Source organism: Hypanus sabinus, chromosome 20 (genome assembly GCF_030144855.1).
Source record: "Hypanus sabinus isolate sHypSab1 chromosome 20, sHypSab1.hap1, whole genome shotgun sequence".
Classification (NCBI taxonomy): Eukaryota; Metazoa; Chordata; class Chondrichthyes; order Myliobatiformes; family Dasyatidae; genus Hypanus; species Hypanus sabinus.
This window is the reverse complement of record NC_082725.1, coordinates 62869005-62884936: the sequence shown is the minus strand read 5'-3', so window position 1 is coordinate 62884936 and position 15932 is coordinate 62869005. Positions and strand designations below refer to the sequence as shown.

Here is a 15932-nt window from a genome sequence, read left to right as displayed (position 1 = left end):
CTGACTGCTTGTGCAATTAATATCTCAGATTTGATTAAAAGGTTTAGCATTGTTTTTGTTATTGTGAATTTATTGATGAGATCAGAGATACTGTGTCCCATTCATTAAGCTTGTCAGCTTGTCCTACCGCCTTGAACTGTACACTTGAATTTTGTCATAGGGCAGCATGTATTAATATTGTGCACATATGTAGAATTCTGGATTTTTAATTTGCCCAATGTATTTATATTTTGGAAAATTAGATTTTTAGCCAAGAATATCTTTTTGCTTATCTTTTAGCCAATGCATGATGATTATGACCTGAGACAAGAGCAACTAAACAAAGCATCACTTCTGTCCTCAAAAAAGTTCTTAGAAAATTTACTTGATAAATTCAATGCCCATGTGGTAAGTCTTAAATGGTTTATTGTTTGTAAATTATCAGTTAAATAACTAAATATATTTTAATGAAAGTTTTGTATTTGATGTGCTTTGTTCTGGTCCATACTAATTATTTTCAGAATAAACTTTATTCATAATTAGCTACATAAGTAAACCATGCAAAGCTTTTTCATTCTTTCATTGGTTGTAAGTGCTTCCAGTATTATTCTGTTACACTCCTTAAAATCAGTAGGACCATTGCCACTCATGTGGCCTTTTTAGGTGGTACACTGCCACAATAATTGAGAGTTTTCCTCATCCAATCTGACTCCTCCCTTCCCAGTAATGGAAGTACCCTATACTGTGGGCCTTCCCCACCAGACCCATGCAGTGACTACACCAAGCTTCGATGCGTACCTTGACATGTACTGTATTCCAGTCAGAGCATTCATCCAGAGACATCTCAATGTGGTGGCAAACCAAAGGGCATTTTTCAGAGTTGATCTGTGTCACTGTGAACAGCTGTAGGTCAGAGTATCTTCAGTCATGCAAACTGCTTGGGATGAACTGCAGTACAAGCCATTTCATCTCTCTCCATACGCTCTCTACAACCCCCTCTTTACAAACCCACAGTCTGCAAAGAGGTGAGGAACAGTCTTGTACTCATTACAGTTAACCTGTGGAAATGATGGTCTTGCTGTGCAGGAAGGATTTGATTGGGAGGACCTCTCCCACCACAGCCAAGCAAGGCCTTGAAGCATCCTGCCACAAGATCCGGACAGTCTGCTCAGAGAATCGTCTCACTGTCCACCGAGTATTTCTGCCCCGACCACTGCCTGATGGACTTGTCAAAGGTGTTGGTCCATTAGAAAGCGCCACCAGCAATTTGAAGGCTTTTGACTTTTAATTTGAATTATGCAGATCATTTGTCTTTTTTGATAGAGATTTCTCTTGTACATTTCCTAATTTTGTCAAAGTAAAATAGGTTTAATGTAAATGGGTGTTTGGACTTGATGGATCAAAGGGCCTGTTTCCATGCTATATGACATTTTTCATTGACCTTAAACTTTTTTTAACTGGGTTATTGTTCTTCCTTTTCCCTTTTATGGCCCTATCCCAACCACCCACCTTTGCTATAGAGAAAGAAAATCTATCTGGAAGAGGTGATAAAATGTGAAAAGTCAAACTGAGCACTGAAAGAGGGTAGTAACTAGATACTCCAGTTGGCTACTGTGCTAAGGGTATTTAATGGGTTTGCATCTGTCCTTTAATGAAGCATTATTACAATTCTTTGGATCAGTTTTTTTGTTTTTTTATTATACTGGGTAAAGATTAGTAGATGAAGGAAGAAATGGAACTTCACACCACTGATGAAGGCCTACGTTCTCAATATATTCTGTATGTTGTGTCTTGTACCATGTCTGTGTGGCCACATTTAACTGCAAAGTCCAAGCTAAATTATTGCATTAATGTCTGAAGTATTGACCATAAATTAGTTTTAAGAATGGGTCAAGGATGGGACTTTTTGTTGCATGAGACTGTAAGAAACGGAATTCGGAGTATGTTGAATGGCAATTTTTCAGCTGCTTCATTTCAATAGACTGGATAATCCTGTGCACTAAGACACTGTTCTCAGTTTGAGAAAATTTAATTTCAGCCTTGAGTGTACAAGTACTAAACATCTGCCATCCCATAAGATAGAGATACAAAAAAATTTGAATCTCTGACATAAATTACTCATCTCTAAACAGTTGACCAGTTATCTGCTAGTGCCAAATGTGAGTGTCCTTAGCAGAAGGAAATGACACTCACCTCTTTTGCCGTTGATTGAATTGCAGCTTGAATTAACTGACTTTAGGGCTTCAACTGGGATGTCTGAGCACACTATTCTAAACTACAAACTTTGTAGATAGAAAACTTATTAACTAAGACATGTTGCATCTTTGATCAACGCTGCCAGCTCATTTTAAGCGATTTTCTCCACAAAATGCCAGTTGAAATGAATTGAATTTGAAATGGCCTTATTACTTAAATCCGTCATATGAGTAAAAATCTTTTCATTACATCTCTGTCTAAATGCGCATTGTTCAATTTATAGAAATTTATAATAAATAGTACGCACAACAGGATAATCAGTATAACATAGAAATAAAGTTGTGTCAGCATGAGTCTGCCTGGTGAAAGAAGCTGTCCCAGAGCCTGTTGATCCTGGTTTTTATGCTGCGGTACCGCTTCCTGGATGGTAGCAGCTGGAATAGTTGGGCTGTGGTTGGGCTGATTCTGGTCCCATTGATCCTTCGGACCCTTTTTACACATCTGTTTTTGTAAATGCCCTGAATAGTGGGAAGTTCATATCTACAGATGTGCTGGGCTGTCCACACCATTCTCTGCAGAGTCCTGCGATAGAGGGAAGTACAGTTCCCATACTAGTCAGGATGCTCTCAATTGTGCCCCTGTAGCAAGTTCTTAGGATTTGGGGGCCCACACCAAACTTCTTCAACCGTCTGAGGTGAAAGAGGTGCTGTTGTCTTTTTCACCACATAGCCGGTATGCACAGACCACATGAGATCCTCGGTGACGTTTATACCTAGGAACTTAAAGCTTAAATACCGAGGAAATTGCCTTGCTGAATGTTTGTAGCATTTGTTTTAATTCCTACCAGGCTAATGTGGTTTTCACAAAATGCTTTCAACTTTTTTTCGTCTACAGGACCATGGGACAGGTGCACTGGTGATTAGTTCGCTTCTTGATTTTCTTACCTTTGCACTCTGTGCTCCATACAGTGAGACAACTGAAGGACAACAGTTTGATATGTTGTTAGAAATGGTTGCAGAAATTGGAAGAACCTTATTCAAACTTTTCCAGGTATTGTTATTCTCTTTGTTAAACATAGAAACATAGAAAACCTATGGCACAATACAGGCCCTTCAGCCCATAATGCTGTGCCAAACATTTACTTACTTTAGAAATTACCTCAGGTTACCCATAGCCCTCTATTTTTCTAAGCTCCATGTACCTATCCAGGAGTCTCTTAAAAGACCCCATCGTATCTGCTTCCATCACTGTTGCTGTCAGCTCATTCCATGCACTCACCGCTCTCTGTGTCTTTTTTTAAAAAAAACTCACTCCTGACATCTCCTCTGTACCTACTTCTAAGCACCTTAAAATTGTGCCTCTCTGTTAGCCATTTCAGCCCTAGGAAAAAGACTCTGACTATCCACACTATCAATGTCTCTCATCATCTTGCACACTTCTATCAGGTCACTTCTCATCCTCTGCCGCTCCAAAGACAAAAGGCCGAGTTCACTCAACCTATTCTCATAAGCCATGCTCCCCAATCCAGGCAACATCCTTGCAAATCTCCTCTGCACCCTTTCTATGGCTTCCATATCCTTCCTGTAGTGAGGCGACTAGAACTGAGCACAATATTCCAAGTGGGATCTGACCAAGGTCCTATATAGCTGCAACATAAATATAGCGGCTCCTAAATTCAATTCCACGATTGATGAAGGCCAATACACCATATGCCACCTTAACCACAGACTCGGACCCCAAGATCCCTCTGATCCTCCACACTGCCAAGAGTCTTTAATACTAATACTAAATAATACTATATTCTGTCATCATATTTTTCCTACCAAAATGAATCACCTCATACTTTTCTGGGTTGAACTCCATCTGCCACTTCTCAGCCCAGTTTTGCATCCTATCAATATCCCACTGTAACCTCTGACAGCCCTCCACACTATCCACAACACTCCCAACCTTTGTGTCATCAGCAAAATTACTAATCCATCCCTCCACTTCTTCATCCAGGTCATTTATAAAAATCACGAAGAGCAGGGGTCCCAGAACAGATCCCTGAGGCAAAGAGAAAGGGTCCTAGAACAGATCCCTGAGGCGTTTTGTTAATTTTAAATCATGAGCTTTAGAAAGTATTAAGGTCCTCTAGAGTTTTTTTTGCAACTTTCGGGATGTCATCTGTGCATCTAACTGTAAAATGTTTGAAATAGTTTCAGGTCAGTTCTGTGTATATATGGCATTAAAATATTTTTGTCTTTTATTTGTTTGAGCTACCTCAAAGGTGCCTTTATAACTGGGACACAACAATGGTTGAGATGTTGCCATTTAACTATTAGCTGCTTTACAAACAAGAGAAAATCTGCAGTTGCTGGAGCAACACATACAAAATGCTGAAGGAACTCAGCATTCCAGGCAGCATCGAGGAAAAGAGTACAGTTTTCCTAGGGTTTCAGCCTAAAACATAGGCTATATACTCTTTTCCGAGATGCTGCCTGGTCTGCTGAGTTCCTCCATCATTTTATGTGTTATTAGCTGCTCGATACAAGTTGAAAATCACAGACACTTCCAGGTGTGTTACTGAAGTATAGATAATTTGGAACAAGTTAATTTTGTGATCCTTGAAGTAGAATGCTTGGTAGTTCATTTTCATGTGTATACCTGTAATCAATTCTTGCAAGTTCCAAGTGTTTTGATGTGTTCAATGATTTTTATAATCAATTTGATCAAAAATCAATTTCTCTTTATTCTTAGCACCCTTCCATGGCAATTGTAAAAGGTGCTGGTTTAGTAATGAAAGCTATTATCGAGGTGAGTGTTAGTTAATTATGAACTAAACACTATAGTTTCTGCCCTTTTATCTCCCAATAACTTTAATGGATTCACTCCTATAACCATATAACATATAACAATTACGGCACGGAAACAGGCCATCTCGGCCCTTCTAATTCGTGCTGAATGAGTATGAGTATAAAATCCTATATGAGTATAAAGTTTCGATTAAATATAGCTACTTCCTGGGCACTAATTTGGGCTGACTATGACATATATAATTTTAGAACTTAAATTCTACCTAGTTTGAGCTTCAGCTTTGCAGTTTTGTTTGTAATCAGGCCTATCTACTTTTCTACTCCACATGAATGCTTAAATCTCAGACTTGACCTGACTTGTTGCATTGCAGCCCGAGCTGGCCTGCCTCCCACCTTCCACACTTTGTAAACCCCTAAATTTTTGTCCTTGTGTTATCCTTTACCATGTACCTCCACTCATCCTTGTTCAAGTTTGTCATTTAACCATACAGCTAAACCTAACATTGTTCTTCTGCAGGTCAAGCTGCAAATCAAGTACATATAGTCACACAGAGAACATTTCATTACGATACTGCGCATGTACCTCTTGTACCTAATATGGCCACTCAGTGTATGTTTGTGGTCATCTGCTGTAGCCCATCCACTTCAAGTTCGATCTGTTGTGTGTTCAGAGATGCTATTCTACACACCAGCATATGTATTAACAAGGCATTTTTGCCCACAGAACTGCTGTTTATTGAATGTTGTTTTTCCACACTGTTCCCTGTCAGCTCAAGAGCAGGGGTTCCCAACGTTTTTTATGTGATGGACCAATATACCATTAAGCAAGGGGTCTATCAACCCAACCTTGTTCTAGAGACTGTGAAAATCCCATAAGATCAATAGTTTGAGATGCTCAAGCTGTCCAGTCTGGCACTAAAAATCATCTCACGGTCAAAGGCACTTTTGATCACACTTCTTTCCCCATTCTGACATTAGGGTATGAGTAACAACTGAACTTCTTGACCATGTCTGCATACTTAAATGAATTGAATTGTTGCCACGTGATTGGTTGATTGAATATTTCCATTAACAAGCAGGTGTAATTAATGAAGTGGCCACTGTATAGTTCCAATACAGCACATGTATTGCGGTACAGCCACAAAGTGATATTGTCACATGTCCCTGAGTGACATGGCAATTGATGGTGCATGCAGTGTTGTTCTGGAGTTGTGTTTCTGTAAGAATAAGCATGCAACAGTTTCTCATCTTGCGCTGGGTCAGTTGCAGAAGAAGGTAATCCAGGTTGTTTTCCAGGGAGCAAACATTGGACAGCAGTATTGACGGGAGAGCTGGCCTGCAGGGATTAGGATTTTACTATAGCACAGATTCTAGGTTTTTTTTGCTCCCCTGATTTCCTTCTCACTGCTTCTGGCACCTCCTCCCCGGGTGGTTGTAACAGGCAACCCCGAGGTATGAGGGCCTCGAAGACGTGGTCTGTGCAGTAGCCAAAGGTTATGTGAGTCTTTGACAGACTGCTTGCTGATCCAAGCTTTGATGCCATTTGATGCCAAATACTTAGTTACTACTTCAGAGACCTTCCTAGATCTGAACCCTTCCCTTCCCTTCCACGTCTTGGTATCCGCCAATTGCAGCTCCTCATCTGATTTGCTTCCCTTGCATCACTGATGGTCATGACTTCAGTTGTTTAAATCTGAGCTTTACAGTCTCCTGCTTAAGTATCTTTACCACTCAAAATCACATCTTTGTAGTTATTCTAAATCCTTTTTAATGTCTTTTAGGTAGTTTGGTGTTAAATTGTGTATGTTCAAAATGCATTTTATTGGAACAGTTGTAGACAAGCGTGTTCCTACAAAATCATTCAGGCTTTCCCATCTAGAAGCCCAGGATGAACCATGAGGTTCACAACCTGCTGAGGGTCAGAGCAGAGCCATTCAAGTCTGGTGACCGAGAAATTTAAGAAGCCTAGGTACGATCTCTAGAAAACCATCTCACAGGCAAAGTGGTAGTTCTGGACTAAACTTGAATCAGTGAAGGATGCTCAACAATTGTGGCAGGACTTGAATACTATTATCTCTTATAAAGCTAGGTCAGGTGACAACAGGACTTTGCTTCCAGATGAGCTCAATGCCGCCTTTGCTTGCTTTGACAATCAAAACATGGAGGAACTATCAAAAACGACCTCAGCCCAGATTATTTTGTGATTTCAGTTTCTGAGGTTGAAATGCAAACAGCAATCAGGAGAGTGAACCCACAAAAAACATCCTGCCCTGATGGGTACCCTGGCAAATGTGGGCTGATCAACTGGGTGGAGTATTCACTGAGATTTTTAACCTCTTTCTTAAGCAGTCTGAGGTATCCATCTGCTTCGGGCAAGTTTCAATTATACCAGTGCCAAAGAAGAATGTGGTAATTTGCCTCAATGACTATCATCCACAATGTATTCACATCCACAATGATGTGTTTTAATAGGTTGGTGATGAAACATATCAAGTCCTGTCTGAGAAGCGACAAGGATCCGTTCAAATTTGCCTACCAGCGCAACCGGTCCACAGCAGATGCCATCTCGTTGGCTTTTCACTCAAACCTGGAACATCCGGACAGCAAAGATGCATACATCAGGGTGCTCATCGACTACAGCTCAATATTCAACACCATCATCCCCTCAAAATTAATCAATAAGCTTCAAGATCTTGGCCTCAATACCTCATGCAATTAGATCCTCTATTTCCTTATTTGCAGACCCCAGTCAGTTCTGATTGGCAACAAAATCAACTCCACAATATCCATCAGTACAGGTGAACCATAAGGATGTGTGTTTAACCCCGCTTTACACTTAATGTGCAGCTAAGCAGAGTTCCAATGCCATATTCAGGTTTGCTGACAACATCACTGTTGTAGGCCAAATTAAAGGCGGTGATGAATCAGCATATAGGAGAAAGATTGAACCTGAGTGGTTCCATAACAACCTCTTACTCAATGTCAGCAATCCAGGGAGCTGATTATTGAATTCAGGAGGAGACCAGAGATCTGTGAGCCAGTCCTCATTGGAGGATCAATGGTGGAGGGGGTCAGCGTTTTTAAATTCCTTGATGTTATCTTTAATGAGGACTTGGCCTGAGCACAGCACTTTAAATGCAATTACGAAAAAAGCATAGCAGCACCTTACTTAGGAGTTTGCGAAGATTCGGCATGACATCTAAAATCTTGGCAAACTTCTATAGATGTGTAGTGGAGTGTATATTGATCGGCTGCATTACAGCTTGATATGGAAACTCCAGCGTGCTTGAATGGAAAATCCTACGAAAAGTCGTAGATATGGACCAGTCCATCACAGGTAAAGCCCTCCCCACCACTGAGCACTAATACAGGAAATGTTGTCAGAGGAAAGTAGCATCCATCATCATGGACCCACAGCACCCAGGATGTGCTCTCTTCTAGCTTCTGCTCGAAGGGAGAAGGTACAGGAGCCTCAGGTTCAGAAACAGATATTACCCCTCAACTATCAGGCTCTTGAACCAAAGGAACTAACTTCACTCAAATTCACTTTACCCATCTTTGAAATGTTCCCACAACCTATGAACTGATTTTCAAGGACTCTTCATCTCATGTTCTCTATTTATTTATTATTTCTTTTTGTATTTGCTCAGTTTGTCTTTTTCCCACTGGTAGAATGCCCAAGCTGGTGCAGTCTTTTATTTATTCTATTATGGATTTATTAAGCCTGTCCACAAGAACATCTATCAGGGTTGTATATGATGACATATATGTACTTTGATAATAAATTTACTTAGAACTTTTAAATGTTTTTCTATAAAATAATTTGAATTTGTTTTATTCCAAACAAGGAAGGTGACAAGGAAATCGCTACAAAGATGCAAGAACTTGCCTTGAGTGAAGGTGCTCTACCTTGTCACTTGCATACATCAATGTTTACAATTAGTACAGATCAGCGAATGCTGACTAATAGGTATGTTTACTTTGTGGCAGAGCATTACTTACTAACCCATTAGGTTCTTGTACTAATGACAGCATTATCTTGTTTCAGGCAGTTAAGTAGACATCTGGTGGGTCTTTGGACAGCAGAAAATCCAACAGCATTGAATTTGTTAAAACGGATATTGGTAAGTAATTATAAAGTGTCTTTAATATAATCTTGTAGACTTGTGCTAAATATGTTGAACACCTTCTGCATACTGAGTCAGAGGATAAGGAAAGTGCTAAAATTGTATACTTTCCCAAAAATGCTGCCTTCTCTGCTTCGGGGCAAATTTGATTCTCATCTCCAATATTAAGATGCTTTATTTTTGTGACTCTGGTCAAGTCTCTGGAATAGAGAATTGAACTAAGGCAATATTTATTACCAGGCCATTATTCTTTTGTGATTCTTTAAAATTGTATTTTAGAGTTGTATTAAATCTTTTATTACAGAAATAGAAATAATTAAAATTTCTGTGCAGATTAGACCACATCTGCAGAGAAGCAAATTTAAGATTTTAGTTTGTCTTTGGCTGGATCTAGAAAAGTTAATGATGTAAGCAAATTTCAAAATGTTAGGAAAATGGGAAGGGAGACAAAAATGAGTGAAAGGTGCAGATGAGATGGCTGAAAACAAGTTGCAAAGGATGACCACAGATGAGAAGTTTTAATATAAAGTCACTCTAGAAATTGCTGCTTTCTATTTAAAGTTCTGTGAACGAATTTGTGAATGGACGTGATTATGTGCATTGCAGTACCTTTGCCATAACTGTGTCCAAACCTTACAGTGGCCAGGTCAAGAGTACTGCAGTAGTTCAAGCATGTTTCATGAGTGTGACTAGTGTGACTGGTATGACAATCATACCAGTGCCTAAGAAGAGCAGGGTGAACTGACTGAATCACTGTTGCCCAATGGCACTTGCATCTAATGTGATGAAGTGCTTTGAGAGGTTAATCATTGCTAGAATCAACTCCTGCCCAAGCAAGGATCTGGACCCACTTCCATTTGCCTATTGTCACAATAGGACTATAGTGGATGCAATCTCATTGTGTCTCCACTCAGTCTTGAATCTCCTGGACAATAGTAATACTTGCATCAGGCTGCTGTTTATTGACTCCAGGTCAGTGTTCAATACAATCGTCCTCATTTTGAATCAAAAAGTTCTAAAACCGGGTCTCTGTACCTTCCTTTGCAACTGGATTCTTGAATTCCTCACAAGGAAAGCACAGTCTGGAAATAACATCTCCACACTGAGAGTCAGCAATGGCAACCTCAAGGATGTGTGCTTAACTCTCTGCTCTATACACTTGACTGTGTGACTAGGCACAGCTTATGCCATCTATAAATTTGCTGATGACAAAACTGTTGCTGGCAGAATTTAAGATGGTGATGAGAAGGCATACAAGACTGAGATAGGTCGGATGGTTGAGTGCTGCAACAACAACCTTGCGCTCGCCAGTAGGACCAAGGAATTGATTGTGGACTTAAGGAAGGATATGTTGAAAGAATGCACACCAGTCCTCATTAAGGAATCAGAAGTGGAAAGGGTGAGCAGTTTCAAGTTCCTGTGTGTCAGCAACTCTGAGGATCTGTCCTAGGCCCAACATATTGATGAAATTACAATTATGAGAATGGCTATATTTCATCAGGAGTTTGAGAAGACATTTCAATGAATGTATTCTAGTTGGTTGCATCACCCTCTGGTATGGAGGATCCACTACTCAGGATCGTAAAAAGCTGCAGAAAGTTGTAAACGGCCAGCTTTATCATGGGCACTAGCTGCCTCAGCATCCAACCACAAAAAAGCGATGCCTCAAAATGGCAGCATTCATCATTAAGGACCCCAAGGAGGAGGAGGAGGTGGAGGTGCAGGAGCCTGGAAACACACTCAACACTTCAGGAACAGCTTCTTCCCCTCCACTATCAGATTTCTGAATTGCCAACATGAACTATTGACCACTCAGTGATTTTTCTCTCCTTTTGCACTACTCATTTATAATTTTTAGCTTTTGTGGGTATTGCAATGTACTGCTGCTGCAAAAAAAGTTTCACAACATATGCCAGTTATATGAAACCTTTTCTAATTCCTGGAGACTACATGTACCTTTGTTCAAGAGAGCCATGCAGTCAGAATGGATTTGTATTTTAAATTCAATCCAAACAGATGGGATAAAGTAAATAGTAATTTGGATAAAGTGAATGGGATTGCAAAATATGCTTACAAACTCAAATGTTTGAGTAAACATGAAATAAGATATTCAATGATTATACCTGAACATTGGAAGCATTTGAAATGCATGCCGTAACTAGAGGCATGAGAAAGTCTGCAGACGCTGGAAATTCAAAGCAACGGACACAAAATGCTGGAGGAACTCAGTAGGTCGGATAGCATCTGAGGAAAAGAGTAAACAGTTGACATCTCAGGTTGCAGCCCTTCTTGAGAGGGGCTGAGAGGGAAGGGAAGTATTCCTGAATTAAAAAATGGCTGATTGGAAAGGAGAGTGGACAATAGAAGAAAGGGAAGGAGGAGGGGACCCAAGAGGACGTCATATGCAGGTAAGCAATGAAAAGTCAATGTGAAATAGACGAAGGGGAGGGGAAGGAGCAATTTGTTCACCAGAAGGCTAAATAATTATTCCATGAATGGGAATTGAAATGTTTGGCTACCAGGAAGTCCCACTTGTGGTGGGTAGTGTAGTGGTGCTCGACGAAACGGTCCCCCAGTTTGCAGTGGGTCTCACCAATGTAGGGAACACCGCATCGAGAGCACTGGACCAATACATGACCCCAGCAAATGTGCAAGTTAAATGTTGCCTCACACAGAAGGACTGTTTGGGGCCCTGACTGGATGTGAGGGAGGAGGTGTATCAGCAGGTGTAGCACTTAAGCTCCTTGCAGGGGTAAGTGTCAGGAGGGAAATTAATGGGGAGGGATGAATGGACAATTCCCATTCCCACATGTTGATCCATGACCCCATCCTATGCCAAGATGAGGCCACCCTCAGGGTGGAGGCACAACACCTTGTATTCTGTCTAGGTACCCTCCAACCTGATGGCATGAATATTAATTTCTCCCAGTGAACAAATCCTTCCCCACTCTGATCTCACCTGTCTATTACTTCCTCTTGTGTCCCTTCCTCCTTCCTTTTTTCCTATGGTCCACTCTCCTCTCCTATCATATCCTTATTCTCCAGCCCTTGACCTTTCCCACCCACCTGGCTTCACCCATCACCTTCCAGCTAGCTTCTTTCTCCTCTGCCCACATTTTTCCGGTATCTTCCCCCTTCCTTCTCAGTCCTGAAGAAGTGTCTCAACCCAAAATATCAACTGTTCTTTCTTTCTCATAGATGCTGCCTGACCTGCTGAGTTCCTCCAACAATTTGTGTGTTGCATGACTAGAGGCTGTTCACATGTGTAATTGAAATTTGATGGATCAATCAAATACAACAGCTAGAGTATAGATTTGAATACAATAGATTAGATTGTGCTCGATCTAGCCTGTGCTTTGCACTTGTCCTGAAGGAGGCCTGTGGCCATGTTGACATTCTATGGCAGTGTGGCTTGTAATGCCTGACTTTTCCACATTGGTGGTGCTGAGGAAAGTTGGTGTCTGAGGGATAGCAAAATATGTGCAGTTAGAAGACCTTTTCAGTTTCTGAATGATTCTAATCAGACTAAGTGAAGAATACATAGTTTTTGGAATAAAACCAACTATCTCTTTTCCATCTAGATGGGTGACAACATTCAATATGTTTGCCTACACCAGATGTATAGTTAGAAATCAGGTGTGGCCTGCAGTACTTACTGTGCTGCTGTGTACAGGTGTGAAAGTCCAGAATGCGCGCACACACAAACATGCATTGTGTGTAATTGGCAATTCTATAAAGGTCGATTAAAATGTGCTTCAACTTTGATTTTGTGAAAACTTTTGTTTTGCTCCCAGAAACATTTGAGGTTTCAAAATACATGGTGCTTCAGTCCTGGTCATGCCTTGTTTTTACTTTTTTTGTAATTTATTTTTTATTGAAGTTCATCATCAAATAAACATTTCCATAAGATGTGTTTCAGACATTGTACATATATATCATATAATCATATATATCACAAATCCCCACAAAGTATTTATACGCTTATAGAAAAGAGTGGAAAGAAAAAAACAAGCCAATGGAAAGAACTATGTACAAGTAGGGAGTGATTTTTTTTACAACAGGTTCATTGATTTGTGAAAATAAAATCAGGCCTATGAGGCATTATGTAGTTAAACCATTTTTCCCAGTGTTACGAATCCCGTAACTGGGTCACTTACCAGCAAAGATAGAGAGGTCCGTTGAAGTCTGATGGTACTATTTTTTTTAATACATTTTACAGATTTAAAAAACCCCAAATCACAATGAGGAACATTAATACAGTGCAAAAGTAAGCATACAATGACAATATGATACAAAGAAAGAGAATTTTTAAAAAAAGCACCTAAATTGAAGACAAGTAAACTTAGTATCCTCCCCAAGCCCCACAACAAAAAAAAAACTCCAGACCAACCACAACACAATATAGAGAATATAAATCAGGACAATCAAACTCCCAGACTGTGAATACACTCAGCAACAGAGGATAATAATGCCTACTACCAGAAAAAAAAAGGGAGCTGAAAGCAAGGGACCGAAAAGAAAAAAAAAACCCTAGTTAAGAGGAAGGTTATGAAAGTACTCAATAAAAGGTCCCCAGACCTTAAGAACTGAATCATGAATTTTTTCAAGGTCCAAGCAGGCCATAATGTCGTTAAGCCATTGAGCATGAGTGGGCGGGGCGACATATCTCCATCTAAGGAGGATCAAGCGTCTAGCCAAGAGAGAGGCAAAGGATAATATTCGGCATTTGGTCGGACTCAGACGTAAATCTGTCTCGCCCCAGAAACTGAACAAAGCAATTAAGGGGTTTGGTTCTAGGTGCTGATTCAGAATATATGATAATGTAGTGAAGACATCTTTCCAAAGTTTCTCCAAGCTAGGACAGAACCAGTTCACATGAATGAGAGAGGCCTCGCCTCTCTTGCATTTACCACAGAGCGGACTAATGTCAGGGTAGAATCGAGATAGTTTAGATTTAGACATATGGGCTCTATGAACAATCTTAAACTGTAAAAGGCAATGGCGAGCACAAAGAGAGGTTGAGTTAACCAATTTGAGAATCGAGTCCCAGCTCTCATCAGATAAGGAGGTATTTAAATCCTCCTCCCATGCCTTTTTAATTTTATCCACAGAGGCCCGTTGTAAGGCTGCTAATTTATCTTGAATAATTGATATTAAGCCTTTACCTAGTGGATTAATGGAAAGAAATAAGTCCATAGCATTTTTCGCAGGCATTTCAGGAAAGTTAGGAATTAAAGGAGCAATAAAGTGTCTAATTTGGAGATATCTAAAAAAATGAGCATTGGGCAGATTGAATTTAACAGAGAGCTGCTGAAAAGAAGCGAAGCGATTATCAATGAAAAGATCTTCAAAATGTCTAATGCCCTTCCTATACCAAACCTGGAATGCTGAATCGTATGTAGTAGGTAAAAAAAGGTGATTATGTACGACAGGGCTGGAAACGGAAAAACCATGGAAACCATAGCATTTCCTAAACTGAGCCCATATATGCAAAGTGTGTCTAACAAGAGGATTAGCTATTAATCTAGACAGACTACTAGGGAGTGCAGAGCCAAGAAGTGCAGAGATAGATAATTCTTTAGTGGAGCTCAACTCCATTGCCACCCAATTAGGGCACTCGGGTTGGCCATGGAAGAAAGACCAAAAGGTAGCACAGCGTATATTAGCTGCCCAATAATATAAACGAAAGTTAGGTAAAGCCATGCCACCCTCTTTTTTAGATTTTTGGAGATGGATTTTATTAATTCTAGAGGACAGCGAGGCTGTCTTTTGTCTTTTGGAAGGGGACAGCGAGGCTTTGAGAGGAAGTGCGGCGGCGACCATTTTCAAATTGTCCAATTGCGTCTCAGATCAGAGTTCTGAGAGGCGGGACTGTGCAGGCGCGTGAAGGAGGCCTGGGAAGGAGGGAAGATGTAAAAAGGAGAGACTGAGTGAGGTAGTTCTCTTTTGGAAGAGGACAGTGAGGCTTTGAGAGGAAGTGCGGCGGCAGCCATTTTCAAGTTGTCCAATTGCGTCTCAGATCGGAGTTCTGAGAGGCGGGACTGCGCAGGCGCATCAGGAGGCCTGGGAAGGAGGGAAGATATAAAAAGAACGCAGCCTTAAGAAGCGGGCGGCTTCGTTTGCGGGCAATGGAGTGTGCCGGGAGCAGAGTGTAGGGCTTGGGCTCAGGGGGCTTAGGCGGAAGAGGGCACAGTAGGCTTATCTTTTAGTTCTTGTTATTTTCAGTTATTCAGGAAGTATGAGTGTGAGGGCAGCTTGTTGTTCTCGGTGTCGGATGTGGGAGGTCCTGGAGTCTCCGAGCCTCCTGGACGTCCACATCTGCGCCAGGTGCACCGAACTGCAGCTCCTGAGGGACCGAGTTAGGGAACTGGAGCTGCAGCTGGATGACCTTCGCTGGTCAGGGAGAGTGAGTCAGTGATAGAGAGGAGTTACAGGCAGGTGGTCACTCTGGGGCCACGGGAGGCAGATAGGTGGGTCACGGTCAGGAAGGGGAAGAGGCAGGTTCTAGAGAGTACCCCAGTGGCTGTACCCCTTGACAATAAGTACTCATGTTTGAGTACTGTTGGGGGGGGACAGCCTTCCTGGTGGAAGTGACAGTGGCCGGGCCTCCGGCACAGAGGACGGCCCTGGAGCTCAGAAGGGTAGGGATAGAAGAAGGAGGACCATACTAATAGGGGACTCGATAGTCAGGGGTTCAGACAGGCGGTTCTGTGGAGGTGATCAGGAGTCCTGGATGGTAATTTGCCTCCCTGGTGCCAGGGTTCGGGACATTGCTGATATCCTGAAGTGGGAGGGTGAGGAGCCAGAGGTCGTGGTACATATAGGTACCAATGGC

The 15932-nt window shown here is 41.2% G+C and overlaps 1 protein-coding gene across 5 annotated transcripts in view; it reads left to right on the top strand.

Moving 5' to 3' along the window:
• Positions 1–15932, top strand: part of LOC132378588 (dnaJ homolog subfamily C member 13) — a 190033-nt gene that overhangs the window by 63681 nt on the left and 110420 nt on the right. For all 5 annotated transcript variants that reach the window (XM_059945636.1, XM_059945635.1, XM_059945634.1 and 2 more), the window contains 5 exons: positions 280–387; positions 3070–3225; positions 4915–4971; positions 8819–8940; positions 9019–9094. In XM_059945636.1, the coding sequence (XP_059801619.1) occupies positions 280–387; positions 3070–3225; positions 4915–4971; positions 8819–8940; positions 9019–9094 (519 nt within the window). The remainder of the gene's footprint in view (positions 1–279; positions 388–3069; positions 3226–4914; positions 4972–8818; positions 8941–9018; positions 9095–15932) is intronic.